The sequence below is a fragment of the Pelodiscus sinensis genome, chromosome 2 (assembly GCF_052426305.1).
Source record: "Pelodiscus sinensis isolate ZL-2025 chromosome 2, ASM5242630v1, whole genome shotgun sequence".
Taxonomy (NCBI): Eukaryota; Metazoa; Chordata; order Testudines; family Trionychidae; genus Pelodiscus; species Pelodiscus sinensis.
This window is the reverse complement of record NC_143053.1, coordinates 260084325-260111752: the sequence shown is the minus strand read 5'-3', so window position 1 is coordinate 260111752 and position 27428 is coordinate 260084325. Positions and strand designations below refer to the sequence as shown.

Below are 27428 nucleotides of genomic sequence, written 5' to 3'. Positions count from 1 at the left end.
TATGGGGGGGAGCCATGTGGGGTATTGAATGGGAACTTATTGTTTGTTAATCGTATGTACACTATTTATGTGAGTGTATAATGTCTATGTGTGTAGGTAGGAAACTGTAATCTGTGTGGAAGCTGAATATTTCTGTGAATGTGGCTAAGCATGGCTATGGACAGGCTGAGTAGCAAAGCCCTGTGGAACAATGGCTCTCAATAGGCTATGGACACACCCAAAGAATGGGATTTGTCACCTGAGGGCAGCCAGCAGGAAACATAGAGATTGGCCTATGACCAGGTGACTTGCTGCATGCAAGAAGAGGCCAGGACTGAGTATAAAGAGGCCATGTGGTCGATGCCATTTTGTTCTCAGCTCAGCACTTCATCCCAGAGGCAGCACTGCAGGGATTGAAGAGCCCGGAAGACCTGTGAACCCATCCTGATTGCAGGATGTGCAATAAGAACTTTTAAACCAGCAGCTGCAACATCTCTGCTAGAGCCTGCATCGAGGACTGGGAGATTCGGTGCATGTAACGTACTGTACTTTAATAACCTTACTCTCATGCTTTTCTTTCTTGTAATAATAAACCTTTAGATATAGATTCTAAAGGATTGGCCCAGCGTGATTTGTGGTAAGGTCCAGAGGGTAAATTGACCAGGGATCTGTGGCTGGTTTCTTGGAACCGGACAGAACTTGTTCGGGGTAGGTGGGATTGGGTGCTAGGACCCCCCACCTGTGTATAGGCCCGGGGCCATCTGGGGCACGGATATTGCTGGGGTGTCGGAGGGGTTTTGCTCGGGAGGCTTCAGGCAGGCTGCTGAAGCGCTCTGTGGGACTGGTTTGTGGCCTGTTTGGAGAGGTCGCCAGTCAGGGGGACTGTAAAGAGCCCCGGATTTGAGCAATTCGCCCTGAGCGGACGCCCTAAGCTGTGCCCAGACACGGCCTGGTCCGTCACAAAGGTCAATAGAGTTTCACCCACTTACACCTGCTCTGAACTTTGCCCTGTAAATGTCTGAGATTTCATTAGCAGTAAAAACACTGCCATATTTGATGTTCCAGTCTGAGCCACTCTACGTTTACACAAGATCTGGATAGAGCTTTTGGCTCCAGACAAAGGAACAAAGTCTTCTCTCAGGTACCAGGCTGTAAACCCAGAGTATTCCCTGAAACTAACGGAGACACTCCATTACAAACGCAGGCTAAGAGCATTTGCACAACTGTACACCCATACTACCGCGCTTAATGGCACTCTAAATCTGTTAGCCATTCTAAATCCAAGGTAACTGTGTAGAAACTGGTTCTGTGTAATTACATGATTCTAACAGATATTGCTAATTAAGTTTTACAAATGTTGTGAAAGTCAACACTCCTGTGATGGTTACCCAGGCAAACAGACATTTGATACAGAGTTAGGCACAAGTTCCAACTAGAGTTTTACTCGTGTCCTTAATGATGGTGTTACGGCCTGATGGCTGCCTTGATCATCAGAAGACGGACAGCTTCTGCTGCTGTTTTCCCACAGTTATGGTGTATGTTGGAAAAATATAACTATTGGGTACGTGGTAAGAAAAACTGTTCTGACTGTTCCTTTTTCACAGTATTACCCAGTGGTAATACTTAACCCCTTGGTTAAGTTGACATAATACAGGTTTCAGCCGCTACGCCTTGTCTTCCAGTCCTTGCTTAGATACCCAATGCATACGCGTCCCTTTGACAGATTCACCAACCTTAGCAGTATACAGTGAAGTCTATTTAGCATACAATGGTTATATAGGACAGAGCACGTGAGCTAACTATGACCTCACACAGCAGAGTCTAAGTGAATGATAAAATGAAGTCACTGGAAATGAAGCCACACTTTGGTCTGAGTGTGATACACTAGTAGAAATGTGTCCGGTGGGGGAAGCAGTCAGGTCAGGCTGCAACGAGACGATTAATGGTCGTTATTGATTGTAGGGTAAACTGAGGCAGCCCTAAATGTGCTAGCCGGCCTCCTCTAAACAGCATGACTCCATCCTAGGATTAGGCCTGAGAACACCACAGTCAGGATAAGAGCTGCAGGCAGTAAAAAGACCCTGGGCACCAGAGCAACCACATTCTAACCACTCGGACAGGACTCCAGTTAGTAACGTAACACATTTTGCGTAAGATAACATTTCATAAAATTTGCTTAACTGTCTTGCTTCACTCCTAGATAATGAGCCTGAGAACCAAGCGCTGCACCAACTCAAGGCCATACCCGCCTGCTATAGAAACATCATCTATGCAGACTAAAATGTTATTACTGTTTTGCTGACATGTTTAGGCATTTGAACAGTAACTACCTGTATATTAATTAATGAGCTGTTACTTTGCAATGGGCGGAGATATTATGTAATCTTGAGTAGTTCTATTGGCTTCTGTGCTCATTTTGTCTTGCTGCTAGACCTACCAAATCATTTTTCCTCCGTCCACCTGCTGACTATATAACCTATTGTATTGTGTTAATTAACCAGTGTTCACCAGGGTAACCCCTGCATGTCACTCCATCAGCTGGTGTATAATAAATCCTCCACTTGTTTTCACCTGCATCCAGAGTGTCCTGGATTATTTCTAACAGTGATCAAGGTAAATCAGGAGAGGTACAACAGTAACAACAACCACCGCAGCGATCCCAAAGCCCCAAATCACGTTCCTATACTTGGTACAAGCAGCTTTCACAGTCCTCAGCCTGGTTCTCTTATTGAATCCTATGTAATCTCTCACTTTCTGCTCAGTTAAATGGGGCTCCAGGTACATCTCATTGGTGTAATATCGGCCCCCGTTCTCCTGCACCATTCTCTGGATCACTTCCACCAGCTCCGAAACCTGCTCCGTCTGCTCTGCCCCGGTTGCTCTGTTGTTGAAAGCGCAGTAGCGGTTCCCACACTGTTGAATCAACCCCTTAAGATCTTTGTTATCTGAGTGTCTCATGTAGTCATGCAGGGAGTTGACTGCTAAATCTTCTTTCCGGGTGAACAGGACAATCGTGTGCCTCATGGCTCCATCTCCAAAAATCTCCCAGACTTTCTTCACAGCTTCCTTGTCTTCTGCAGTGTAACGGCCCAGCTGGGTCACCAGCAGCAGCACGTGGGGGCCTGGGGTGGAGAGCCTGACACAATGAACAATCTCTCGACAAGTTATGTCGAGAGCCTCCTGGTCAAAGATGGCAGGTGTGTCAATCACCACGAGTTCCCTCCCCTTCCAGCTCCTTCGCCCCTTTTCACAAGTCAGAGTTAGTGTGTTTGCCCTGAGTTTGGACTCAAACGTTCTTTCTCCGAGGATGGTGTTTCCCGTGGCACTTTTCCCAGCTCCGGTTTTGCCAACGAGGATGATTCTGAGCTCGGATCTCCTGCTGTCGTCTGCGGCTGCTGGCAGACAGGTTGGACAGTCAGAGCGTCATTGCACAGATAAAAGAGACAAGTCCTACACATGTACTATTTATACAACTGCTAATTAACGTGCACAGCGTGCCCTGGGGCCGAGAGGCCCAGAGTAACTAATGTCCCTCCTGCCCCACATCTCTGCTTGTCTCTGTCCCCGTGGATGTCCTCTCATTCTAGACTGAACGTGACCAAACCTGAGCCCCTTCTCCTCTCTCCTGCACGTCTCTTATTCCTTCTTCTGATACTTTTCTCAGCCCCCCCCACCCCCATTCCCACCACCCCTCAGCCCTGCAATCTGGGGGCAGTTGTTGAGCCCTCTCTCACCTTCATCCTGCGCACGTCGGCCACATCCAAATCCACTGTGTTCTTCCCCCTCAGCCCCTCCAGAAGTTTCCTTCCCTCTCCAGCCCAACCTCCAAGTTCCTTCCCAGAGCCCATGTGTTCTGCCTGGATTATGCAGCGTTCTCCTCTCTGGCCTCCCCTACACGCCCCAGGGCCTCTGTCCATTCACAACACGGGCCCTGAATGTGTCTCCCTTCCCCGTTGGGCTGAGCCTGCAACTTCTCTCTCTCTAATCAGCCCCTGGCCAACAGGGCCGGTTCTTACACCGCACCCCTCACTGTCCAACCACAGCACCTGTCTCTGGCGGGACACAGATAAGCCCTGGTCCTGGAGCTGACGCTCGTTGACCTGGATCCAAGAGTCAGACGTGAACACGAGATGCGTCCAAAGAAACCCTGGTGTTCTGCTCAGGCCACGTCCTCCTCCGGACGGAGCTCGGGCCTCTCAGACCTCTGAGCAGTTCCCTAGGGCGTTTAAGCGTCTCGGCTCTACCTTCACATTTCAATAGAACGCTGCCCATCCCCTCTCGTCAGTCTTTGCCCCGCCCCCGCCACTCCGTTCCACTAATGCTCCTAACATCACCCTCCTGCTTTTCAGGTTCTTGCACAGCCGCCTTTGTGCCTTCCTCCCTGTGCAGGCTGGGACCTCGCCGCGACATCACAACGGTGTCCACCTCAAAGTCCCCCTAAAAACCTCACTTCCGCTGTGCTGCGTGCAGTGAATCTGGTTGACTTGCCTATAAATGACCACCCGCTCTTCCCTAGCTCTATCTAGCTTTGGGCTATTCAACACGCTGCCTGCGGCCTCTTTGTTTGCAGCCCACAGCGCGGTCTGGGTTTACGCAGGGCTCAATACAGCCCGTAGGTGGGAGCCAAAAAAGTTGTCAATAGAATGGTCTTCTATTGGTATGCGTTTTAGTAGTTAAATTCCTGCACTGTCATTGCTCATTCAAAGTGCTGTGCTATAGGCAGAAATCGGGTCACTATTGCATTTTATTACGATCAGCAGATCTGACTTAAATGGGGCCTGTGTGTTGTGTAGTCTTGCCTTAATCTTTGTATTCATGCCAATCGGTGGGAAAGAAGCTATTTGCATATATATTTCCCTGCATACGCAACCACAATTAAGTTGCGGTCCTTGGCATGTGCTGTATCATCCCCGGGGCTCCCAAAGTTGAGAGCCCTGATCTAGTTGGCCATGCGGGATAAAACAGTCCATACACAGAACAGAGCCTTTTGTGTAATTGTCTTACCCGAGAAGGTTGCACCGTCTCCTCTCTGCTTCCTCTCATCCATCCCGCTCTGAAATATTTGCAATAAAAAGTGTGATTTGCAAACATACTTTAACCATGGAGCTCAGAATACAGAAAAATACACCTAGAAAAACCCAGCCATACAAATAATAAATGGTAGCAATAATAATAATCACTGCTATGAAGTTTGATTATGGTCAGAAAAGGGAGTTTCTGAACATAGCACCTTGATAGTTCACGTTTAATCTCTGTGAGTTGTAGATCACATCTGCTTAGCTTTAAGCACGTGGGTAATCCAGGTGACATCGAGAGTTACTTAAGCCCTACTTTCTAACATGCCAGTCATCTGAAGAAGTGAGTTGTGCCCCCAAAAGTTCTTGATCCCATCGACATGTTTTGTTAGTCTTTGAGGTGCTACTAGACAGTTGTTTTTTTACATTTTTCCTATTACAGACTAACTTGGGGTATGTCTACACTACAAAGTTAGTTCGAACTAACGGATGTTAGTTCGAACTAACTTTAATAGGTGCTACACTAGCGCTCCGTTAGTTCGAATTTGAATCGAACTAGCGGAGCACTTAGTTCGAACTAGGTAAACCTCATTTTACGAGGACTAACGCCTAGTTCGAACTAGCTAGTTCGAACTAAGGGCTGTGTAGCCCTTTAGTTCGAACTAGTGGGAGGCTAGCCCTCCCCAGGTTTCCCTGGTGGCCACTCTGGCCAACACCAGGGAAACTCTATGCCCCCCTCCCGGCCCCGGACCCCTTAAAGGGGCACGGGCTGGCTACGGTGCCCGTGCCAGGTGCAAGCCTGCCAGCACCCAGCTAGCAGACCCTGCACCTGGCACGGCACAGAGCCACCCACCCGATGCCCCCCAGCCCACCCCCTCTTGCCGGGACCAGGCTGGCGGCTCCCGGGAGTTTGCCCTGGACCGCAAGAGGCGGGCACCTTCCTGGGCTAGTGCGGACATCGTGGACCTCGTCCACGATCTCCGCACTAGGCACAGGAAAGTGGCCATCTAGGGCAGGAGAGCTGCCAGCCTGGCCACCCAGGACCAGGTGTGCATGAAAATCAAGGGGGTCCACTGAGACCCCCGACCCTGAGCCCTGAGCTTACAATGGCCGTACTGGGTCAGACCAAAGGTCCATCTAGCCCAGTAGCCTGTCTGCCAACAGCGGCCAACCCTAGGGACCCTGGAGGGGATGGACCGAAGACAATGACCAAGCCATTTGTCTCGTGCCATCCCTCTCCAGCCTTCCACAAACTTTGGGCAGGGACACCACTCCTACCCTCTGGCTAATAGGACTCCATGGACCCAACCTCCATGACTTGATCTCACTTCCCTTTAAACTCTGTTCTAGTTGTAGCCTTCACAGCCTCCTGCAGCAAGGAGTTCCACAGGTTAACTATTTGCTTTGTCAAGAACAACAACTTTCTCTTACTAGTTTGAAGCCTGCTACCCATTCCTTTCCTTTGGTGTCCTCTAGTCCTTCTTTATGGGAACTATAAAAGAACTTTTCTGAATGCACCCTCTCCACCCAACCCCTGCTTTTAGAGACCTCTATCCTGTCCCCCCTCCGTCTCCTCTTTTCTAAGCTGAACAGTCCCAGTCTCTGTAGCCTCTCTTCATCTGGGACCTGTTCCCAACCCCTGATCATGTTAGTTGCCCTCCCCTCTCCCAGCCTTTCTCTTCCCCTCTCCCACCTCCTTTTCCCAGTCTCCCCCAGTTTTTTTTCAATAAAGACAAAGTCAATGTTGGAAGAAACGTTATCTTTATTTTGTATATCAGTAAGAAGGGGGGCTAAGGAAGGGTAAGTGGAAGGAGGTGAGGGAGGAATGGGGTACGAGCCCCCGATGGGGAGGACTGGGCTGGCTCTGCGGGCTTCTGGGGGTGGAAGTTCTCCTGCAGCCCCCCAATTACTCCCTCTCCCCAGATGGCAGCCTGCGGCAAGTGCAGCTGGGCTGATGGCTGAGTGGTGTGATGTGCCCAGTGTGGGCACTCAGGGCACTCCAAGCCAGAACCTCTTTGCAAGCGGGGCACCCCTTAGAACTGTGTGTCCGGGGTGGGGGTCGGGACCCTTTAAGCGCAGCCCTCGGCTAGCCTGAGACAGCATCTCCATGCTCTAAGTCCTCCTTTTATGCCCTGCCGGCACTGCTTCCGGCCATCCTTAAGCCCTATTCAGAGTCCACTCAATGTGGACTTGCTAGTTCGAACTAGCAAAACGCTAGTTCGAACTAGTTTTTAGTTCTAGACGCGTTAGTTCGAACTAGCTTAGTTCGAATTAACTAATTCGAACTAAGTTAGTTCGAACTAGCGCTGTAGTGTAGACGTACCCTTGGCTATCCCCCTGAAGCTTTTAAGTCCTTAAGCACGTGTGTGTTAGCCGGCGTGAGGCCGGAACAGCTGCCCTAACGCCCAATACGCTCAAACTGAGTCTCGTCAAAGCAGTCCTGTTTTTGCAGCCTCGCACGTGCAAACGTTTTCCCCAGCAACAGAGACTCTGGAACCAGAATGGAGTGTGTTGCGGCAGAGAGAACGTGACTTGTACTTTGCCCAGACACTGCCATTGCAGTATGCCCTTGTGCAAGACAGGTAAAAACAGGCCCCTGAGAGAAGTCCTCTATCCTACTATATCAGCAATGAGCTCAAAGGGGCGCAGGGGTGGGGGGCCTGGGATGAGCAGCCATGGCTGCAGGACCTGTGGAAATGGAAGGCCTCTTTCCTGGAATAAGACCAAACACACACAATACAACCTCAGAAGGGCCTGGTCTCATGGGCTTACAAGTCTGGTTTCTCTGTTGAACTGGTTCTTCTCCATAGCAGATTTGTCCATGGCTGGTACTTACCCACACAGTTGTTCGGACTCATTGATAGTCTGACATTTCTCCCCTGACACAGGGATCTTAAACTGCTTCTTCCTGAAAATCAGTGGAAGTGATTCCTACACGACAGCCAAATCTCAACTGGTTTGTGTCCCACTGTTCGGGGCAGACCGAAGGGTGGTGTGTTTCTGAATTACTTGATGTAGACGGTGTCATGAATGTGCATGACACACTGCAGATGACGAGAGGCCATGGGGGAGAAGAAATTGCAGCACACGTCCATGGGAGCTAGGCCCTCCCTGACAGGTGGGCCTCTTCCCCCAGGTCCCTACATACCAGTTCCTGCACCATCCTTTCCTGTGGCATGGACAAGTGCTGGGCTTGCCTGGCGCATCTCCATTCCAAGTGCTGCTGCGCCGACTGTTTTCCACGCCCCCCCTTCGACCAGCTCACCCCTCTCTGAGTGGCTTCTCTGGCTGCCCGTTCTCTATCACCCCAAGCTCTGAGTCTGTGTTCAAAGCCCCTCCTCCTTAACCCTCTGTCCTCTCTCATTCGCTATCGGGCTGTCCATGCTTGCTTCCGATTGGCCCGTGACGCCAACCTCCCTCACCGACCTCTTAACTTTTCTAACAAGCACCTTCCTGCTTTCTCCTGTGCTGCCGCTCCTAAGCGGGAGGCGCTCCCGGAACATGCAACACACACACCTGCTGGGCGTGGGGCACCCCCCGTCGAGTGGCACGGAGACCACGTACAGAGAGACAATGAGTTTGCTCTACAGCCTGAGCTGAGCACCAGCTGACTTTGCGCTCACTTCTCTCAGCCTCTCAAGCCTCGTGTCCCTTTTAGCTCCTGTAGGAGAGGCTCATGCACTAAGCTCCAGAGGTTCCAGGTGAGAAGGGGGTGGACTGGAAGCGGGAGAGGGGGAGAAGTGAGGTGTGGGGGGGGAGGAGGAGGTGGGACCCTCTTCTAGGTTAGGGGTGATCCAGGGAGGAGTCACCTAGGGGGTGGACACGTAACCAGTGCCCCCTTTGTGTCCCTCCCCAGCCGTCTCCGCTGCTGGGTTCCTGAACAACTGAGCTAAGTTCTGGAGGATACATCTATGGGTGGCTATTAGCCAAGGTAGCCAGGGATGCACCCCTGCTTCGGGTGTCTGCGTCCCGAGCTTCCGACTGCCCAATGACAGGGTCACTGTTCCGGGCACCTGGCACCAGCCACTGCTGGAAGACAGGACACTGGGCTAAGTGGCTCCAACGAGGTGTGGCCTTCTCAGGTTCACCAAAGACGTTTGCCTTTGAGAGTGGTGAACGTGAAGGAATTCCTGCCCTTTGGGGACCGGGCTCTACCACACAAGCGGTCGCATGCAGGGCTGGACTGGGAGGCCAAAGATCAGAGGGTGGATAAAGAAAAGTTATTTATTAGTTCCCATAATAGAAGGACTAGAGGACACCAAATGAAATTAATGGGGAGCAGGTTTAAAATTAATAAAAGAAAGTTCTTCTTCACACAGCGTGTAGTCAACCTGTGGAACTCCTTGCCAGAGGAGGCTGTGAAGACTAGGACTATAATAGAGTTTAAAGAGAAGCTAGATAATTTCATGGAGGTTAGGTCCATAACAGGCTATTAGCCAGGGGATAAAATGGTGTCCTTGGCCTCTGTTTGTCAGAGGCTGGAGAGAGATGGCAGGAGACAAATCGCTTGATCATTGTCTTCGGTCCACCCTCTCTGGGGCACCTGGTGCTGGCCACTGTCGGCAGACAGGATACTGGGCTAGATGGGCCTTTGGTCTGACCCAGTACGGCCGTTCTTATGTTCTTATCAGTTAAGAAGGGGAACCCCATTGACGAATCAAATGAAATGACCAAGTTTTGACAGCTGGTCGGAGAATCAGGCTGGAAGCGGTAGGATCCCACAGCGTAAACTTGTGCTCAAAAACAAAAATGGGGAGGGATAAAATTCCACATTGAAACTGCCAAAAAAAAAATTCGGCTAGAGGCAGATAGCGCTCAAACGACTGGTGACTCCTCTCTACATATTTGCAATGGCTATTTGCTCGGGTACTATCAATCCGACGCACAACGGCAGCCCTGTGCACCGCGCCGCAGGGTAAATGCTGCAGAGCTAAGAGTAGGGGGAGTGAGACGATGCCAAGGAGGGGAAGCTGGGTTACAAGAAGGGGGGGGGGAAGTCAGAGGATCAGCAGCAGCTGAGACATTTGTGAACTGCAGGCGCTTTTAGGCAGCCCCAGTAGGTAAGTGGTAGCCACTCACAGTGCAGGACTCATGGTTTTGGGGGTCTGTGGAAAATATGTCACTGAATCAAATCTCCCATAGCACCTAGGTCTGGGGTGGGGAACGTAAGGCCTGGGGGGCTGAATGCAGCCCCCAGCTTGCCTGGATCTGGCCCCTGAGGCTCAGAGCCCCCCCCCCAGTAATGGGGAGCCTGTGGGGCTGATGCACACGACATCTACTCACCTGGGCCCCCCAAGCACTGGCGTGTGGGGAATGTGGGGAGTGTCTCCCCCCTTCTCAGTCAGGGGCTTCCCCCTTTGCGTCTCACTTCTGTGCGCCCCCCCCCCCACTGATTTTTCTGTGGGTCAGTGGCCCCCCACCCAAAAAGAGATTCTGTGCCCCTGACCTAGGGTAAACCTCCTTCCTCCCCTCCCTGAGATTGCCCCTCCTTCCCTGTCTCCACCTGTCTGCCCCACACCCTGCAGGAGACTCCGGGGGCAGGCCCTGGGATGCCCCTGGCCTGAGGCCCTGGGGAGGCGGGTGCAGTGGGCACTGCCCCAGGAGAGGGGCAAGGGAAAGGTCCCTGCCCCACATCCTGCAGGGGGCTCGTCCTGGAGTGGGAGGGGTAACTCTCGCCTGTGCCCCGAGTTTCCCTTTGCTGCCCCCGGGCAGCGCCGCACCCTGGCAGGCGGTTACACATGGGGGGGCAACCGGTGGGATCCCCCCCAGCCCCAAAACTCCTCCACACCTGCAAGGAGACCACGCCCCCTGCAAAAGCTGCCCCATTTGCCAACCAGCCCCCCTGCTCCCCCTGCCCTGGGTTCATGCCCCCCCCGCCAGCCAATTCCCACCCCCCCGCCCCGCTGTGCCCCCCACCCCGGGTTCGCGCCGCAGCCTCTCCTACCTCGACTCGCTGCTGCCGGGCGCGGGGCCCGATCCCGATCCTGCGCCGCCCGCTCGCCCCGCCCCGGCCCGCGGACCAGCTGGAGGCCGAGCCCGGCGGGGGAAGCAGCGGAGCCCGCAGGTACCGGCAGCCCGGGGGGGGGATCCTGACTCTCTCGGGGCGGGAGGGGTCGGCTGTGCCCCGCTCAGGCTGGACCTTGGGTTGTGGGGGGGGCTCGCACCCCCCCCCCCTTGTGCACGGGCAGCCCGGGGCCCTGGGCCCTTCCCTGGCCCCCAAAGGGCAGCACCGAGCCCTCGGGACTGTGGGGCCCCGCTCACCCTGCACGGGGGCTGTCCTTCAAATACCCCCCCCCCCCCCCCCGCTCTTCTTGCGGGACAATGCGAATTCCGAAACAGGTCGAAAGGAGGCTCCCGGGCCACTATTTCGAAATAACGACTCCCCAGAGCTCCCCAGTGCTTCCTGGGGCTCTGTGTGCAGGTGTGTGTGTGTGTGTTCAGTGCAGTCATGTGTGTTCAGCTGTCCTGTATTTGTCCGTGCTCAGTGCAATCAAGTGTGTTCAGCGCTGTCGTGTGTGCATGTGTGTTCAGTGCTGTTGTGTATTTGTCCGTGCTCAGTGCAATCAAGTGTGTTCAGTGCTGTTGTGTATTTGTCCGTGCTCAGTGCAATCAAGTGTGTTCAGCTGTCCTGTATTTGTCCGTGCTCAGTGCAATCAAGTGTGTTCAGTGCTGTTGTGTATTTGTCCATGCTCAGTGCAATCATGTGTGTTCAGTGCTGTCATGTGTGCATGTGTGTTCAGCGCTGTTGTGTATTTGTCCATGCTCAGTGCAATCATGTGTGTTCAGTGCTGTTGTGTGTGTGCATGTGTTCAGTGCTATTGTGTAATCGTGAGTGTTCAGTGTTGTTGAGTGTGTTCAGTGCTGTCGTGTGTGTGCACATTTGTTCAGTGCAATCATGTGTGTTCAGTGCGGCTGTGTGTGTGCGTGTGTTCAGTGCTGTTGTGTATTTGTGTCTGTTCGGTGTAATCATGTGTGTTCAGTGTTGCTGTGTGTGTTCAGTGCTGTCGTGTGTGTGCACATTTGTTCAATGCGATCATGTGTGTTCAGGGCTGTCTTGTGCTCAGTGTTGCTGTGTGTGTTCAGTGCTGTCCTGTGTGAACATTTGTTCAGTGCAATCGTGTGTTCAGGGCTGTCTTGTGTTGAGTGCAATCGTGTGTGTTCAGTGCAGCTGTGTGTGTGTTCAGTGCTGTTGTGTATTTGTGTCTGTTCAGTGCAATTGTGTGTGTTCAGACGTGTGCCTGCAGGCATCGAAGCTCCTACCACTGGGGTGCCGCTGGGACTGCCCAGCCTCCCAGGATCTGCTGGGAAAATGCAACGTGACCTTTCGACACCGAGCCGACAGGAAATCGAATTTCCAAAATGCCCAGTCCTACAGGGCAGGTGCCTGCGTGCCTGGGTGGGTGCCGGGCAGCGCAGTTGAATCCCTGAGCAGAGCAGTCAGGATGGGTGTTGCGGGACACCCCCTGGGGGCTGTTAACAGTGACAAAATCAAACGGGGCATCTAGACTGACAGAACTCTGCAGCCAGAAGCTCTGCGGTGGTTTTATTCTGCCTCCAACACAGGGCGCTTCCCTTTGCCCCGCTTAGCAGCCCTCTCTGTCTTTAGTGATCGAGATGTAGCCGTGTTAGTCTGGTGTAGCTGAAAAACAGGACTATGTAGCACTTTAGAGACTAACAAGATGGCTTCTGAGGAAGTGGGTCTGGCCCACGAAAGCTCATCACCTAATAAACCATCTTGTTAGTCTCTAAAGTGCTACATAGTCCTGTTTTTTTCTCTCTGTCTTTGTGTCTTCTCCTCACTGTGAAGCGGAGGCCAATGACTGTTCCGAGGGAGAACCCCCGTTCAGGGGCCCGCCTCCATTCATGATCCCCTCTCTGGGTGAGATCCCCGCAACCTGTGCTTGTAGGTCAGAGTTAAGGTGAACGGGCAGAGCTGTATGGGACTCCCATAGTAGAATGTTCAGGGGGGCTGCAGGATTGGACAGAGCCCAGGATTAGAAGGGAAGAACGGGAATTACAGGGACACTGCAGAGCAGGACTGAGGTCCATTGGTCCAGCAGGTAGGATAATGCCTTTCATCATTAAATCAGTGCAGTGCAGATGGACCTCCCCAATCCGGGACCCAGAGTTTGTCAGGCCAGGAGAGGTTGCTGCCAGCCCCAGCCACCAGGCTCCATTCCCGGCCCAGCTGCCCTCCTGGCCACCAGCCCCTCTCCTATCAGACTCCCAGCTACCGAGGCTCTGTGGTCCAACAACATCCATGGTCCTGCCCAACCATGGATGTTGCCAGACCTGAAAGTCCTGGACCAAAGATGTTCACGTGTATTGTGAAGCTGAAGTTTTTCTTTGGATGTAGATTAGCTTCTTAAATTAGTTGCGTGAACTGTCTCCCCACCCCATCCCCCAGCAGTTCTTCGGAAATGGCAGGAGGCATTTTCGTGGACAGCAGTTTCTGACATGCAGCTGGGGGAGAGTCAGGAAAGGGTTTCATTTCTGCCATGACCAATCCAATAGTGGCGTGGAAGTGGTCATACAAGAGACATTAGTTGTTGATCGCATGGCTGTCAGCTCCGTCCTGAGCCTCCCTAATAAACTGCTTGTAACGGGGTCTGTGTCTTTTCCACAGATGGCTCGGCTAGCTAGAGAAGACAATAATCTGTCAGAAGAACGTCTCCATGGTAAGAAACTGACATCAACTTCCTTGTTCTGCCTCCTTTACTGCCTTTATGCTCGACTCAACTTTCCCTGTTGTGGAAATGAAAGTTCCACGAAGTGAGGAATTCAACGTACATTGTAGAAATATCGGTACCCACCTGAACGGCTGCAGGGACTCTGGAACAGAGGATCCAGATTTCAAATGTTCTGCACTTCTGACCAAACGTCAGGTACAAAAAAAGTGAGGGTTTTATTTGGGATGACTCTGGAATTACGAGTGGTCGGAAAAGGAAGAGATAGGGATGTAAAGGGGTAGCTGGGTAATCGGTTACCTGGTAAGTATCACCAGGTAAAGGTGATGCTTGCCAGGTAACCAGTTAACTGACGGTCTGTCTGGTCTGGAGCAGCCCCTCACCCACATCACACCTCAGGTGGGGGGCTGCTCCGTGGTTGACTGGTTCAACATAGTGTTTAACTGGTTAACTTTTTAAACAACAGTTTTTATCCCTAGTAAGAGACTGAGAATGGAGCTGCGTAGAGCCCGGTATATGGTGGAACATTGTGCAAGTTTTGTTGCTGGACCAATGGACCTCAGTCCTGCTCTGCAGTGTCCCTAGTAATTCCCGTTCTTCCCTTCTATTCCTGGGCTCTGCCCAATCCTGCAGCCCCCCTGAACATTCTACTATGGGAGTCCCATACAACTCTGCCCGTTCACCTTAACTCTGACCTACAAGCACAGGTTGCGGGGATCTCACCCAGAGAGGGGATCATAGTCATCAGAAATGATCAGGGTGTGGACAGGAGCACTGGCAATGTAGTGATAGCACCACGGAGACTTTGTGAAGCAAGAAATGACAAAGTATACAGGGAGCAGATGAGTGTGAATCTAAAAAGGGAGGTGGCAGTCAAAGAGCAACCCAAGCGCACGATAAAAAGTTTCAAGTGCCTGGGTTTGAATAACAGGAGTTGTTGGAGAAAGATCTGGAGCTTTCTATTGGCCACATCGCATTTCAGCTGGTAGCTGGACACCCACAAGGAGACGTCAGAAGGACACATTGGGATATGTGGGCTGATCTATTGAGGCTATATTAATTCTATTGATTACGTAAGAATCCCCACTTAACACTGTGAGGTCATGCAGATTCCAGTCCCAAAATCAGGCCCAGCTACTAGAATTATTGTTAATTTGGCCTCCCCCATGTACTTAGTGGCAACACTGACACTTAGGGGAGCAGATGTTGGCTGAGGGAGGGGCCTGCAACTGGGGGGCCTATTTCCACTCCTGTATCTGTTCATGCATCTGGGCAGAGTTCCCCTGGGCGGCATCCGCTGGCTCTCTCAAGGACTTCGAGGGGCAGTGGGCATTGTCCAGGGTTCTCTGCTTGGTGTCTCTGTCCAGCTCCCTCCTTTTAGCTCTTTGACTTCAACACCCGTCCCGGTTTTCTCTTTATTTGTCTCCTGTAATCATTTGGTGGCTTGGGTTGCGCGGATCCCATAGACTGGGGGGAGGCCCTTTAGAGGTGGGCAGGCTCATGCCTGCTCACCTCCCGCACTCCAGCTGGAACACTGACACCTCGGAAAGCCCTTTGTGGATATGTCAGAGTTTTATTAACAAGGGCAGCAAAGGCAGATAATACAGAATGAGCATCTGGGCATCCCTGCATCACCCCGAGAGTGTCAGCCATTGTCCTCCTCCTCGAACTATCTACTCGGTGCCACGTGTAGCCGCAGGCACGGAGTCCGAACTACCGGGGATTTAAAAATGGCAGCGCCCGGCAAGATGCAAATGAATCCCGGGATATTTAAATCCCGGGCTTCATTTGCAACTTCGATTGACTACATTAACCACCTTAGTTCGAACTAGAGTGATAGTGTAGACATACCCTAAGGTACCACAGGACTCCTCGTCAGTGTGCTGTATCATTCTTCAGCTGTGCGAAGCCAGGGTAATTTCCATGCATGGGTGAGTCTGTGTTAAGCAATTCCTGAGTGTTTGTGTAGTCCCAGAAAACAGTTCTCCTCCAAGACCAAACAGATGTCATGGATTAAAGCAGTGTATTTGGTCATATGGGGTAGTCCCAGGGAGAGATGCACGCAGACAAGCTCTTCAGACATGTCTTGGTGATGGGAATGGGAAGAATCGCATTTCCGTTGCTTTCTGCAAGTGATGGTCACACAGATTTCACTGTGACAAGCTGTTGATTTTAACTTTCATCCTTTCCTTTTCCTGTGACGCAATGTAAGAAAACTCTTCGCTGAGGCCTTCTCCGCATGGGAAAGACACAAGGCAAAGTATGAATTTAAACTAGTATCAATATGACTCAGTAACGAAACCTTTTTTGGTTGGTTTCTTTTATCGAACTTCTTTTAATAGAATCCTAGAACACTAGAACTGGAAGGGACCTCGAGAGGTCATCAAATCCAGTCCCCTGCCCTCACGGCAGGACCAAGCACCATCTAGATCACCTCTCATAGGTGTCTGTCTAACCCATTCTTAAATATCGCTAGTGATGGGGATTCCCCAACCTCCCTGGGCAATTTATTCCAGTGTTTGACTACCCCGACAGGTAGGAACTTTTTCCTAATGTCCAACCTCAACCTCCCTTGCTGCAGTTTAAGCCCATTGCTTCTTGTTCTATCCTCACAGGCCAAGGAGAACAATTTTTTTTCCTCCTTGTGCCACTGTTTTAGATACCTGAAAACAGTCATCATGTCCCCTCTGTCCTCTCCTTTCTAAACTAAACAAGCCGAATTCTTTCATTCTTCCTTCATAGGTCGTGTTCTTTAGTCCTTTAATCATTCTTGTTGCTCTTCTCTGGTCCCTCTCCAATTTCTCCACATCTTTCTTGAAATACGGTGCCCAGAACTGGACACAATACTCCAATTGAGGCCTGATCAGTGAGGAGTAGAGCGGAAGAATGACATCTCGTGCCTTGCTCACAACACTCCTGTTAATGCAGCCCAGAATCATGTTTGCTTTTTTTTTTCCTTTGAAAAAGCTTTAAACTAAACTCAGAAAGGCCACTTTTATTGTGCAACATAAGTGTCCACACAGAAAGTGCTAGAAGTGTAACTGTTTAGCTATGCCTACACAGCTTCCCTCTTCTGCAAAAGCCTATGCAAATAAAGCATGGATCAGCATATTGCCACGCTTCATTTGCATGATTAATTAGAGGCTGTTTTTGCATGCGAGGTTTTTGCGCAAAACCCCCCTCTTGCACAAGAGTTGTTCTTCCTGAAAAAATCCTCTGGCAAGGAGTTCCACAGGTTGACTGTGCGCTGAGTGAAGAAAAACTTCCTTTGGTTTGTTTTAAACCTGCTGCCTATTAATTTCATTTGGTGACCCCTAGTTCTTATATTGCGGGAATAAGTAAATAACTGTTCCTTATTCATTTTTTCCACATCACTCATGATTTTATAAACCTCTATCAGCCTCCTCTTTTCTAAGATGAAAAGTCCCAAGTCCTTTTAATCTCTCTTCATATGGGACTCATTAATCATGTTTTATGCCAAACCTTTTCCAATGGCAATATACGATTTTTTTAGACAAGGCAATCACATCTATCCGCAGTATTCAAGATGTGGGCGTACCATGGTTTTATAGAGAGCCAATATGATATACTCTGTCTTATTTTCTATCCCTCTTTTAAAGATTCCTAACATTCTATTTACTTTTTTGACTGCTCCTGCACACGGAGTGGATGTTTTCAGAGAACTATCCACAGTTACTCCAAGATCTCTCTCTTGAGTAGTTGTAGCCAAATTAGTCCCCATCATATTGTACATATAGCTGCGATTATTTTTTCCAACGTACAATACTTTACATTTATCAACATTAAATTTCATTTGCCATTTTCTTGCCCAATCACTTAGTTTGGTGAGATCTTTTTGAAGCTCTTCACAGTCTGCTTTGGTCTTAACTATCTTGAGCAGTTTAGTATCATCTGCAAATTTTGCCACCTCACTGTTTACCCCTTTCTCCAGATCATATATAAATAAGTTGAATAGGATGGGTCCCAGGACTGACCCTTGGGGAACACCACTGGTTACCTCTTTCCACTCTGAAAACTGACCATTTATTCCTACCCTTTGTTTCCTGTCTTTTAACCTGTTATCAGTCCATGAAAGGACCTTCCCTCTTATCCCCTGACAACTTACTTTACTTAAGAGCCTTTGTGAGGGACCTTGTCAAAGTCTTTCTGGAAATCGAAGTACACTATACCTACCGGATCCCCCTTGTCCACATGTTTGTTGACCCCTTCAAAGAGCTCTAGTAGATCAGTAAGACGTGATTTTCCCTTTACAGAAACCATGTTGACTTACTTTTCCCCCAACAAATTATGCTCATCATGTGTCTGACAATTTTATTTACTATAGTTTCAACTAATTTGCCCGGTACTGATGTTAGACTTACTGGTCTGTAATTGCCAGGATCATCTTAAGAGCCCCTTTTAAAGTAATAAGCCCAGTGTTATTTAGAGGCAGGATCCAGGGACTAATTCTGAATGGAAGTGAGAGAAAACCCATCCGGTTGCTCACAGTTCACTGGCAGACACAGAGGCAGGAGAGTTAGTGGGCGTGTCCAGCACCAGTTCTCCTCCCAGCTCCGGTCTCTCCATCACCACCTTCTGACCTGGGCACTGATGTGATGAGTCTCACTTGTTCCCCACAGATTCCCATGCGGGCGGCCAAGGGCCCAGAGGACCTGACCTGAGAATCATCCTCGTTGGTAAAATGGGAGCTGGGAAAAGTGCGACAGGAAACACCCTCCTCGGCGAGAGCAGGTTTGAGTCCAAGTTCAGCGCAAAGCCAGTAACACAGACGTGTGCCGTGGGGAGGGCGACATGGAATGGGAGGGAGGTTCTGGTTATCGACACTCCTGATATTCTGGGCACAAAGGGCCCCGTGGAAGCCTCCGCCCAAGAGATCGCTCGCTGCATCGCGCTGTCCTGCCCCGGCCCCCACGCGCTGCTGCTGGTCACACAGCTGGGCTGCTACACTGCCGAGGACCAGGCAGCCGCCGGGCGGGTCCGAGAGATCTTTGGAGAGGAGGCCATGAGGTATCTGATCGTGCTGTTCACCTGGAGAGAGGACTTGGATGGTGGCTCGCTGAGCGACTATGTAACTGGCTGTGATACCCCAGCTCTTTGGGGGCTGGTGGCAGCCTGTGGGAACCGCTGCTGTGCTCTCAACAACAGAGCGACGGGCTCGGAGCGCGAGGAGCAGATCCGTGAGCTGAGGGAGGTGGTGGAGGGGATGGTGCAGGCCAACGGAGGCCGATGTCTCACCAGTGAGATTTATAGACATGCCATGGAGAAGAGGCAACAGCAGGCCAAGGCCCTGGAGGAGAAGTACAGGAAGCTGGAGGAAGCAAAGGTGAAGGACATAATCCGTTGCTTCAAGGAGAAACATGGTGCTCTGAAGCAGGACTTACACTCCAGGCCAGAGGCAGTACAGGAAATCCATCTCGCACTGGGCCAGGATGTGTATCGAACTTTAGAAACGCTGTCAGAAGCGCAGAAAGCCACGGAGGCAGAAGTGGAAGAAAATCTCCTGAGAGAAATACAGGAATACTACATGGGAAAGCCAAACCCAGTCGGGGAGGAAGCCAGCAATGATGACAGGGTAATGGAATTAGCTCTGCATTTGCATATTTAACGACGCTTACACCTGTGCAATTGGGACCTGGTTTTCTATGCTGTTTGGGGAAGACCCAGGGAATCCATATTGAGATTGTGAAGAGTCAGGGATCTAAGGGGGCAATTTAGGGGGAATCGGAAGCTGAGAGGACGAGTGTGGAGGGGCTGGCAGGTCAGGACGTGAACGACAATGAGAACGATCATCTTTGTAGAGTGATTTGCAATCAACGAATGGAAAATTCGCTTTGTGGGGGAGGGAGGAGGAGCAGTATCCTCATTAAGCCCAACCTGTCATTGACTCCACAAGTATTTCAGGAACACGGGGCCGGCCATATTGGATCCGAGTGTGGAGCCCCCTAGCTCAGGGGCTCGGTGACTATCAGAATGCAATGAAGTCTGCAGGAGGCAGTTATGGGATAACCGGCCCGCCGGAAAGCCTGCTCCTAACTCCCAGGACAGGTCGGCTTGTGCCCTGAACGGGAGAGCTTACAGCCCTCCTCACGCTCGCTAAGCTCTCTCATTGTGGGGATTGCAAACAACGACTTGGGTCATTCTGGATGCATATCAATGCCTGTGTTTTCGGAACCCTGCCGGTAGAGCTCCTGGTCTCCCTGGTGCCTTGTGGCAGGAAGACGTGCAGGCTAATTGCATGTTTGTGGAAAAGGATTTCCCTTTGTTCTTCAAGTTCCTGCCTTTTATTTTCAGTGAATTCCCCTTTGTCCTTGTATCACACGCAATTGTAACTGCTAGGTGCCTGGCAGTTACAATTGCGTGTGATACAAGGACGAAGGGGAATTCACTGAAAATAAAAGGCAACCTTCAAGAATCCTAGGGCTGGAAGAGACCTCAGGAGTCATCAAGTCCAACTCCCTGCCCAAAGCAGGACCAACCCCAACTCAATCAACCCAGCCAGGGCTTGGTCAAGCTGAGACTTAAACACCTCTAGGAATGGAGATTCCACCCCCTCCCTAGGGAACCCAGCCCAGCACTTCCCCACCCGCCTAGGGAAATAGTTTTTCCTAATATCCAACCTAGATCTCCCCCACTGTAACTTGAGCCCATTTGCTCCTTGTTCTGCCATCAGCCCCCACTGAGAACAGCCTCTCTCCATCCTCTTTGGAACCCCCCTTCAGGAAGTTGAAGTCTGCTCTCAAATCCCCCCTCACTCTTCTCTTCTGCAGACTAAACAGACCCAAATCCCTCAGCCTCTCCTCGCAGGTCATGTGCTCCAGCCCCCTCATCATTTTGGTCGCCCTCCGCTGGACCCTCTCCAATGCGTCCACATCCTTTCTGTAATAGGGGGCCCAGAACTGGAAGCAAAACTCCAGATGTGGCCTCCCCAGTGCCGAATAAAGGGGAATAATCACTTCTCTAGATCTGCTGGCAATGCTCCTCCTAATGCGCCCTAATATGCCATTAGCCTTCTTGGCTACAAGGACACCCTGTTGTCTCAGATCCAGCTTCTCGTCTACTGTAATCCATATCCATACTGTTGACCTTCTCTAAGCCATTTTCTATTACTTTTTCCTGTATCATTTTCCCATCTTCTTCATCTCTTTATTAACCCCCCACCACCACTACCACCAACCTGTGACAATTTTTCTGGGCTTGTTGTCATTCTTGCTTCCCAGCACTGAACCCCTGCCTTTCTGTGTGCTCTCAGAGAGGGACTATCTAGCACTAGGAATAGCTTTCCGGGTGAGGATTTCAATAATGCAGAATTAGGGTTGCCTGGTGCTGCCTTATGACTTATGAGGATGTACACACACAACCCCTTTCCCGTACCCTTAACTCTGCCCAGGGGAGCTGGCCATAGCCACTGGGAAAAATTGTTCAGCCTCATTGCCCCATAAGAAGCAGACATGAGGAACAACTAATAAACTGTTCCATGTTCTGTAAGGTGGCATGTCTCAGCGATTGCTGGTCAGTGCAATAGGCTGTCTGCTGGAAGGGGAACAGCTAGAGAGGAGGGCACACTTTCTGCAAACATCAGAGACTTGTGGAATCAAAACTCTCATGGCTGCTGGACAGAAGCAGATCTAGAGAGTGGGGATCCCTGGGAGTTTTATTGCAGATACTCGTCCGCCTCGCTCTCCCCAACCTTGGGATCTGAGTGAGCAATAAATTAACCCCAGTTACACCTTTTTATCTTAGTTAGTGTGTAAATATATGTGTCAATTCCACCTTAAGCCCTACATCAGTGATGGGAACACCCCTCTAATGCATAATCATAACTAGGGGATGAATCCCCACCCCGTTTGCATTTTACAGCTTTTTAATTGATGTCGGCAGTTCTCACATCACAAAACTCTTTGAATCAGCAGCTTGCGAGAGGAAGGAGATGTGACCCTGAACGTGTATTTTGGAGCGAATGGGAGCGGATAGGGGAATAGGAGGATAGCATTGTTAACACAGAGGGCATTTACTGAAAGTTACATCCTTGTGTTACGTACTTATCTATCCCAAGCAAGCAGGAAAGAAGGAAAACAAGAGGGAAAGTGCCTGCCCATGCTGTACCCCCATCTCCATGGTAGCAAGTACCCAGACACCTTATTTAACCCTTACACACACCCCCAAACACAAAGGCTGTGTCTACACTGAGCCACTTATAACGGAAAATCAGCTGCTTTTCCGGAATAAGCTGCAAGCTGTCTACACTGGCCCTTGAATTTCCGGAAAAGCAACGATGCTCTACTGTACAAAATCAGCCGCTATTCCGGAAAAACTATTCTGCTCCCACTCGGGCATAAGTCCTTATTCCGGAACACTGTTCCGGAAAAGGGCAAGTGTAGACAGCCCAGTTGTCTTTTCCGGAAAAGCGCGTCTACATTGGCCACAGACGCTTTTCCGGAAAAAGGGCTTTTCCGGAAAAGCAGCCTGCCAATGTAGACGCTCCTTTTCCAGAAAAACTGAAATTCAGTTCCGGAAATTCATGCCAGTGTAGACACAGCCAGAAAGAAGTTCTGTTTATGGTGTTTGCTTCTTTAAAAACCTAAGAAATCACACACACACACACACACACACACACACACACACACACACACACACACACACACACACACACACACACACACACAACACTAAAAGGTGAATCTTGCAGTCCAGAATTCAAGTTTCCCGTGCTACCTTAGCTTAACTCTCTTCTGCATGTACACGAGGACAGTCTTTAATGACATGATCATATCTTCTTTTTCCACAAGGCCCCTGCCTCCTTGCATACACAGGAGGGCGAGTGCTTGAGCTATCCTCTAAATTGAATGCATTAAAAGTGGCCGACTCTCTTCTAGAGCCAAGTTACTTCTGTTTCCCCAGATAATCTCTTTGGCTTTCATTCTTATTCAGCTCAACCTCTATGCAGTCAAAGTTGCTTTTTTTTTTCTTTTGGATAGTTTCTGATCCTGATCCCATCTCAAATTTTGGGATCTGTCGGAGGTGCCAGAAGAACTTTTAACGGGCAACTGCTTCTAAGGAGCAGTAAGATCTTGGCTCCAGAGAAGAGGCACAGAATTACTGCAGTGAACTGAGTGAGAGGCTGAACAAGCACATGGGAAAAGGACCCTCGAGGTGGCAAGAGGATGTGTTGCAGCTTGTCTAGGTTTCTCTTTGCCCTGTGTAACAGATTGTTTTTTGCAAATCTTTCAGCTAAAACAGAAAGAGAGAGAAAATGAAGAACCCACCCAGGGTAAGTGACACTCAGAAATCTGCTCCCCTTCCCTGCTCATGTAGGCGCGGAGGCTGCAGTGACTCACATACATACCCAGTGTCAGACAGGGGACAGAACTCAGAGAGCCAGGTTTTAAGGCCAGAAGGGGCCATTACATCATCTAGTCTGTGCTCCTGGACAGCTGGGGACAAAGAATTTCATCCAGTTACTCCAGTGATGAGATCAGTAAGGTGTGTTGGACTAAAGCCCCTGTTCCCGGAAGGCCCCCAGTCTCGCTTTGAAGGGTGCAATAGATCAATTCAGTTCAGAAACCAGGCCCGCCCTCGACAGCGTGTGGAGTTAACCATTGGCACACGCTGCCCATGGAAGTGGCGGATGCCTCGTGTCTTGATATTTTCCGATCTAGCCTGGCTCCCTTTCTGGAACATGCTGGGAGTAAACAAGTCACTGGGCTCAGGACAGAGGTACCTGGGAGAAACCCTGTTGCTTCTGGCCATGACAGCCCGCCGTGCTACACGGCTGCTAGTGAGCTGCGACACACGTGCCAATACAGCCACGAGGGCAAAGGCTGCACGGCCACGTCACTGCGCTGCACCTTTCTGGCTCCGGGGTGTGAAAAAACACCCCCCGCCCTGAGCACAGCCTGGTCCGGCGCTGCAACGTGCCAGGGTAAACGGCACAGTGCTGGGAGCTGCACCCCCAGAGCTGTCAGCTACCCCCTTGTGGAGGTGGTTTCCCTGGCGCGCTGAGAGAGCTCTCTGCCAGCTCCCCGGCCGTGGCCACACTGCCACAGTGAGGGGCTGCCACCGTGGGAGGAGGGTGAAGGTAGGCCGGGGGGAGGCAAGCCCCCAGCCCCACTCCTTCTGTCCAGGCCCCGCCCCCATGGGAACCAAGCACCCCAGGGTGGGAGGGAGGTGCGTGGCCCCAGCCCCTCCCCCGGTAGCACTCCTCACGCACCGCGCCCTCCGCTGCTCCTGCTCCGGCTCTCCGAAGAGGCTGCCGTATTCTGTCTCAGACGGGTCTGTGATGAAGTCAAAAGCCAGCTCGCGGCTAAGCGCCGAGACCGTGGTGGTGGAATTGCCCTTTTCCCTGGAGACCTAAAATCCATTGGTTCCCAAGGGCTTGGCACTCAGGCAGTCGGTTTTAATGCCAGTTTATAACCCTGTACATACTTTTAGTTGAGAGAACGCCTAAACTCACCACCTCTTCTTTATACCCGTGCAATGCCGTACTAAATCCGTTGCAATTCCTCCCAACAGGAGTGCGAGGGGGCAGCCAGGACACATGGAAATTCATCCTTGTGGGTAAGGCAGGAGCTGGGAAAAGTGCAACCGGAAACACCCTCCTTGGCAAGAAGGAGTTTGAGTCCAAGCTGGGAGCAAAGCCAGTGACTCAGGCGTGCGCGGCAGGGAGCATGCGCTGGAGCGGGAGGGAGGTTGTGGTGATCGACACGCCTGACGTTTTCTGCCCAGCGGCCCGTGATGCGGAAGCCTGTCGAGAGCTCAGTCGCTGTATCGTGCTCTCCGCCCCGGGCCCCCACGCGCTGCTGCTGGTGACCCAGCTGGGCCGTTACACTGCACAGGACAGGGAGGCCGTGAGCCGAGTACGAGAGGTTTTCGGAGCGGGGGCCATGAGGCACATGATCGTCTTGTTCACCCGGAAAGATGATTTAGAGGGTAGCTCGCTGCCTGACTACGTGACACACACGGATAACAGGGACCTGCGGGGGCTGATTGCAGCCTGCAGGGACCGCTACTGCGCTTTCGACAACAGAGCCACGGGGGCGGAGCGGGACCGGCAGGTTACAGAGCTGATGCGAATAGCTGAGGGGATGGTGCGGGAGCATGGGGGCCGATGTTACACCAACGAGCTGTACGCCGAGGCGGGCGATGACACGGAAGAAACGTGTCTAAAGGTTGCAGAGAGACTGAAGCAGCTGATGGCAAAGCCACAGAGAACCCAGGGAGGGAGCAAGTGGAATAGACTCCAAAGGATGTGTACTGTCTCCTGGTAGCGAGAGCCGTGACCCAGGCCCAGAGCTCCTGCTTCCCCCAGGCAGTGGCGGGAGGGCCCGTACCATTGGGACGGCATCCAGTGCACAAAGTTTACACCATTGGAAGCAACTCTGGCCATCACCCACCAGCAGCCAGGGTAGAATCATAGAATCAGAGAATACTGGGACTGGAATGGACCTCGACAGGTCATCGAGTCCAATTCCCTGTCCCATGGCAGGACCAAATACTGTCTAGACCATCCCTGATAGACATTTATCTAACCTGCTCTTAAATATCTCCAGAGATGGGGATTCCACAACCTCCCTGGGCAATTTATTCCAGTGTTAAACCACCCTGACAGTTAGAAACTTTTTCCTAATGTCCAACCTGAACCTCCCTTGCTGCAGTTTAAGCCCATTGCTGCTTGTTCTGTCCTCAGAGGCCAAGATGAACAAGTTTTCTCCCTCTTCATAACACCCTTTTAGAGACCTGAAAACTGCTATCATGTCCCCCCTCAATCTTCTCTTTTCTAAACTAAACAAACCCAATTCCTTCAGCCTTCCCTCATAGGTCATGTTCTCTAGACCTTTCATCATTCTTGTTGCTCTTCTCTGTACCGTTTCCAATTTCTCTACATCTTTCTTGAAATGTGGCGCCCAGAACTGGACACAGTACTCCAGCTGAGGCCTAACTAGTGCAGAGTAGAGCGGCAGAATGACTTCTCGTGTCTTGCTCACAACACACCTGTTAATGCTGCCCAGAATCATGTTTGCTTTTTTTGCAACAGCATCACACTGCTGACTCATATTTATCTTGTGGTCCACTATAACCCCTCGATCCCTTTCTGCCGTACTCCTTCCTAGACAGTCACTTCCCATTCTGTATGTGTGAAACTGATTGTTCCTCCCTAAGTGGAGCACTTTGCATTTGTCTTTATTAAACTTCAACCTGTTTACCTCAGACCATTTCTCCAATTTGTCCAGATCATTTTGAATTATGACCCTGTCCTCCAGAACCGACCCAACCTGCCACGGTACCGGAACCTGCCACCCACTGCCTGGCAACATCATGGCCTCCCAACATGGCCTCTCCCCCCTTTCCTACCTTGTTCCCTTACAGGCCCCTCGCCCCCCATAAAGTTCATTTATTGGCTGCAGCTGTCATTTGGAAACACCAAACTACAGGCCCATGAGTCCCCAGGCCTGCTCTTGCGTATTGGTCTGTGTATTTCATCAGCGCCTTAGGGCACCAATCAAGCAACAGGGCCCTGCTGTGTGGGCTGCTTTGTGATCATGGGTAAGCAGGCGTCCCTGCCTAAGAGCCAAAGGTGTCATTTTAGCTGGGAATATACAAGAGTTCCTGGGGATTATCCGCAGCTAGATGGGAGATGGGCGTACAGTGTGAGATGGCTTTGTGCAGAGAAAGGGGAAGGGGAATGAAAATTTAGCAGCTGTGCTGTTCTGTCTGTGGAGTAAGCACAGTGTAAGGGTCGGTGTAGATAGCACCTGTTCGCAGGGCAGAGTTAAGGCTACATGGGCCTTAAGCTCTATTTCCTGGATTCCACCAGTCTGGGTTTCACTGAGCTCCATGTTCTGGAAGGGCCCCACATCCCACTGGAGTCATGACAGGCTGTGTCGGTGCATTGCCGAGGGCATGCTTTAACAGAGAGCAAAATGCTGTTGGCAGGAGGTGGGTTGTTTAGGCAGCTGTCGTTGTCACGTGGCCGTGCAGCTGAGCTGGCAATGATAATACCCAGCTGTTTTCCTCACTCTCAGAGAGGGCAGCATTGCTGCGCCCATGGTACAGAGGGGAAACCTGAGGCTCAGAGAGGTGCTGGCCAATCCCCCCCACCCTACCCCACCTCACAGGCCAGCCAATCTAGGGCCCAGGATTAGGGTCACAGTCCCCTCCCTGTGGTTCATGGTTGCTGTGTGATTCCTCCTGGTGCACTTTGTACAGCCCGCGATCGTGCAGTGCAGCTCCTGGCTCTGCTGGGAAACGGGAGGTGTTCATCGCCCCAATAGACAAACACAAATAACGGATCATTGACAGTTTAGAAAGACGTCATTTGGACAAATATTTGCTCTTTTATTTTTATTTTTTTTTAAGTTTTCAGCAAACTGAATGGTTGAAAAAACCGTGAGTCAAAGACAACCCAGAACGCCAACCCGAGGTGCCTGGAACGCTTTGGAGCTTGGGGGCAGAAGCCCAGGGGAGACTCACAGCTGGAGGCCGCCTCACTCCCATGCTTGGCACAGCTGTCGTGCCACTCGTGTGAACGTGGGAAACCCCCGCTCTTCTGCCGGAGGAGGAGCAGGGATCTGAACTCGGGTCTCCCCCATTGCACGAGAATTCTCTGGCCACTGGGCACTGGGATCACAGCCAGCCCTCCAGACAAGGGCGCCCTGGTGGGTGAACTTGAATTTGGTCCCCAAACCCTCCTGAACCCCTCTGCCTCCTCCCCCACCATTGTCCTGACCTT

At 51.2% G+C, this 27428-nt stretch overlaps 2 protein-coding genes across 3 annotated transcripts in view; one reads left to right on the top strand and one right to left on the bottom strand.

Moving 5' to 3' along the window:
- Nucleotides 1-947: 947 nt before the first annotated feature.
- Nucleotides 948-27428, bottom strand: part of LOC112543714 (GTPase IMAP family member 8-like) — a 37780-nt gene continuing 11299 nt past the window's right edge. Inside the window, exons 4-7 of the mRNA XM_089776025.1 lie at nucleotides 23910-24049; nucleotides 10939-11272; nucleotides 4984-5032; nucleotides 948-3374 (exon numbers count right to left, since the gene is read on the bottom strand). Coding sequence (XP_089632151.1) covers nucleotides 2578-3374; nucleotides 4984-5032; nucleotides 10939-11272; nucleotides 23910-24049 — 1320 coding nt within the window. The 3' untranslated portion in view covers nucleotides 948-2577. The remainder of the gene's footprint in view (nucleotides 3375-4983; nucleotides 5033-10938; nucleotides 11273-23909; nucleotides 24050-27428) is intronic.
- On the top strand, nucleotides 10974-26076 carry LOC112543716 (GTPase IMAP family member 8-like). 2 transcript variants are annotated; one of them, XM_089776853.1, is made up of 5 exons: nucleotides 10974-11058; nucleotides 13621-13879; nucleotides 18322-19274; nucleotides 22931-22970; nucleotides 24212-26076. In XM_089776853.1, the coding sequence occupies exons 2-5, from the start codon at nucleotides 13852-13854 to the stop codon at nucleotides 24964-24966; spliced, it is 1776 nt and encodes a 591-aa protein (XP_089632979.1). In that variant the 5' UTR covers nucleotides 10974-11058; nucleotides 13621-13851; the 3' UTR covers nucleotides 24967-26076. The 2 variants fall into 2 exon arrangements, with proteins under 2 accessions (XP_089632979.1, XP_089632978.1); XM_089776852.1 differs by having other exon boundaries at nucleotides 11009-11058; nucleotides 13621-13672.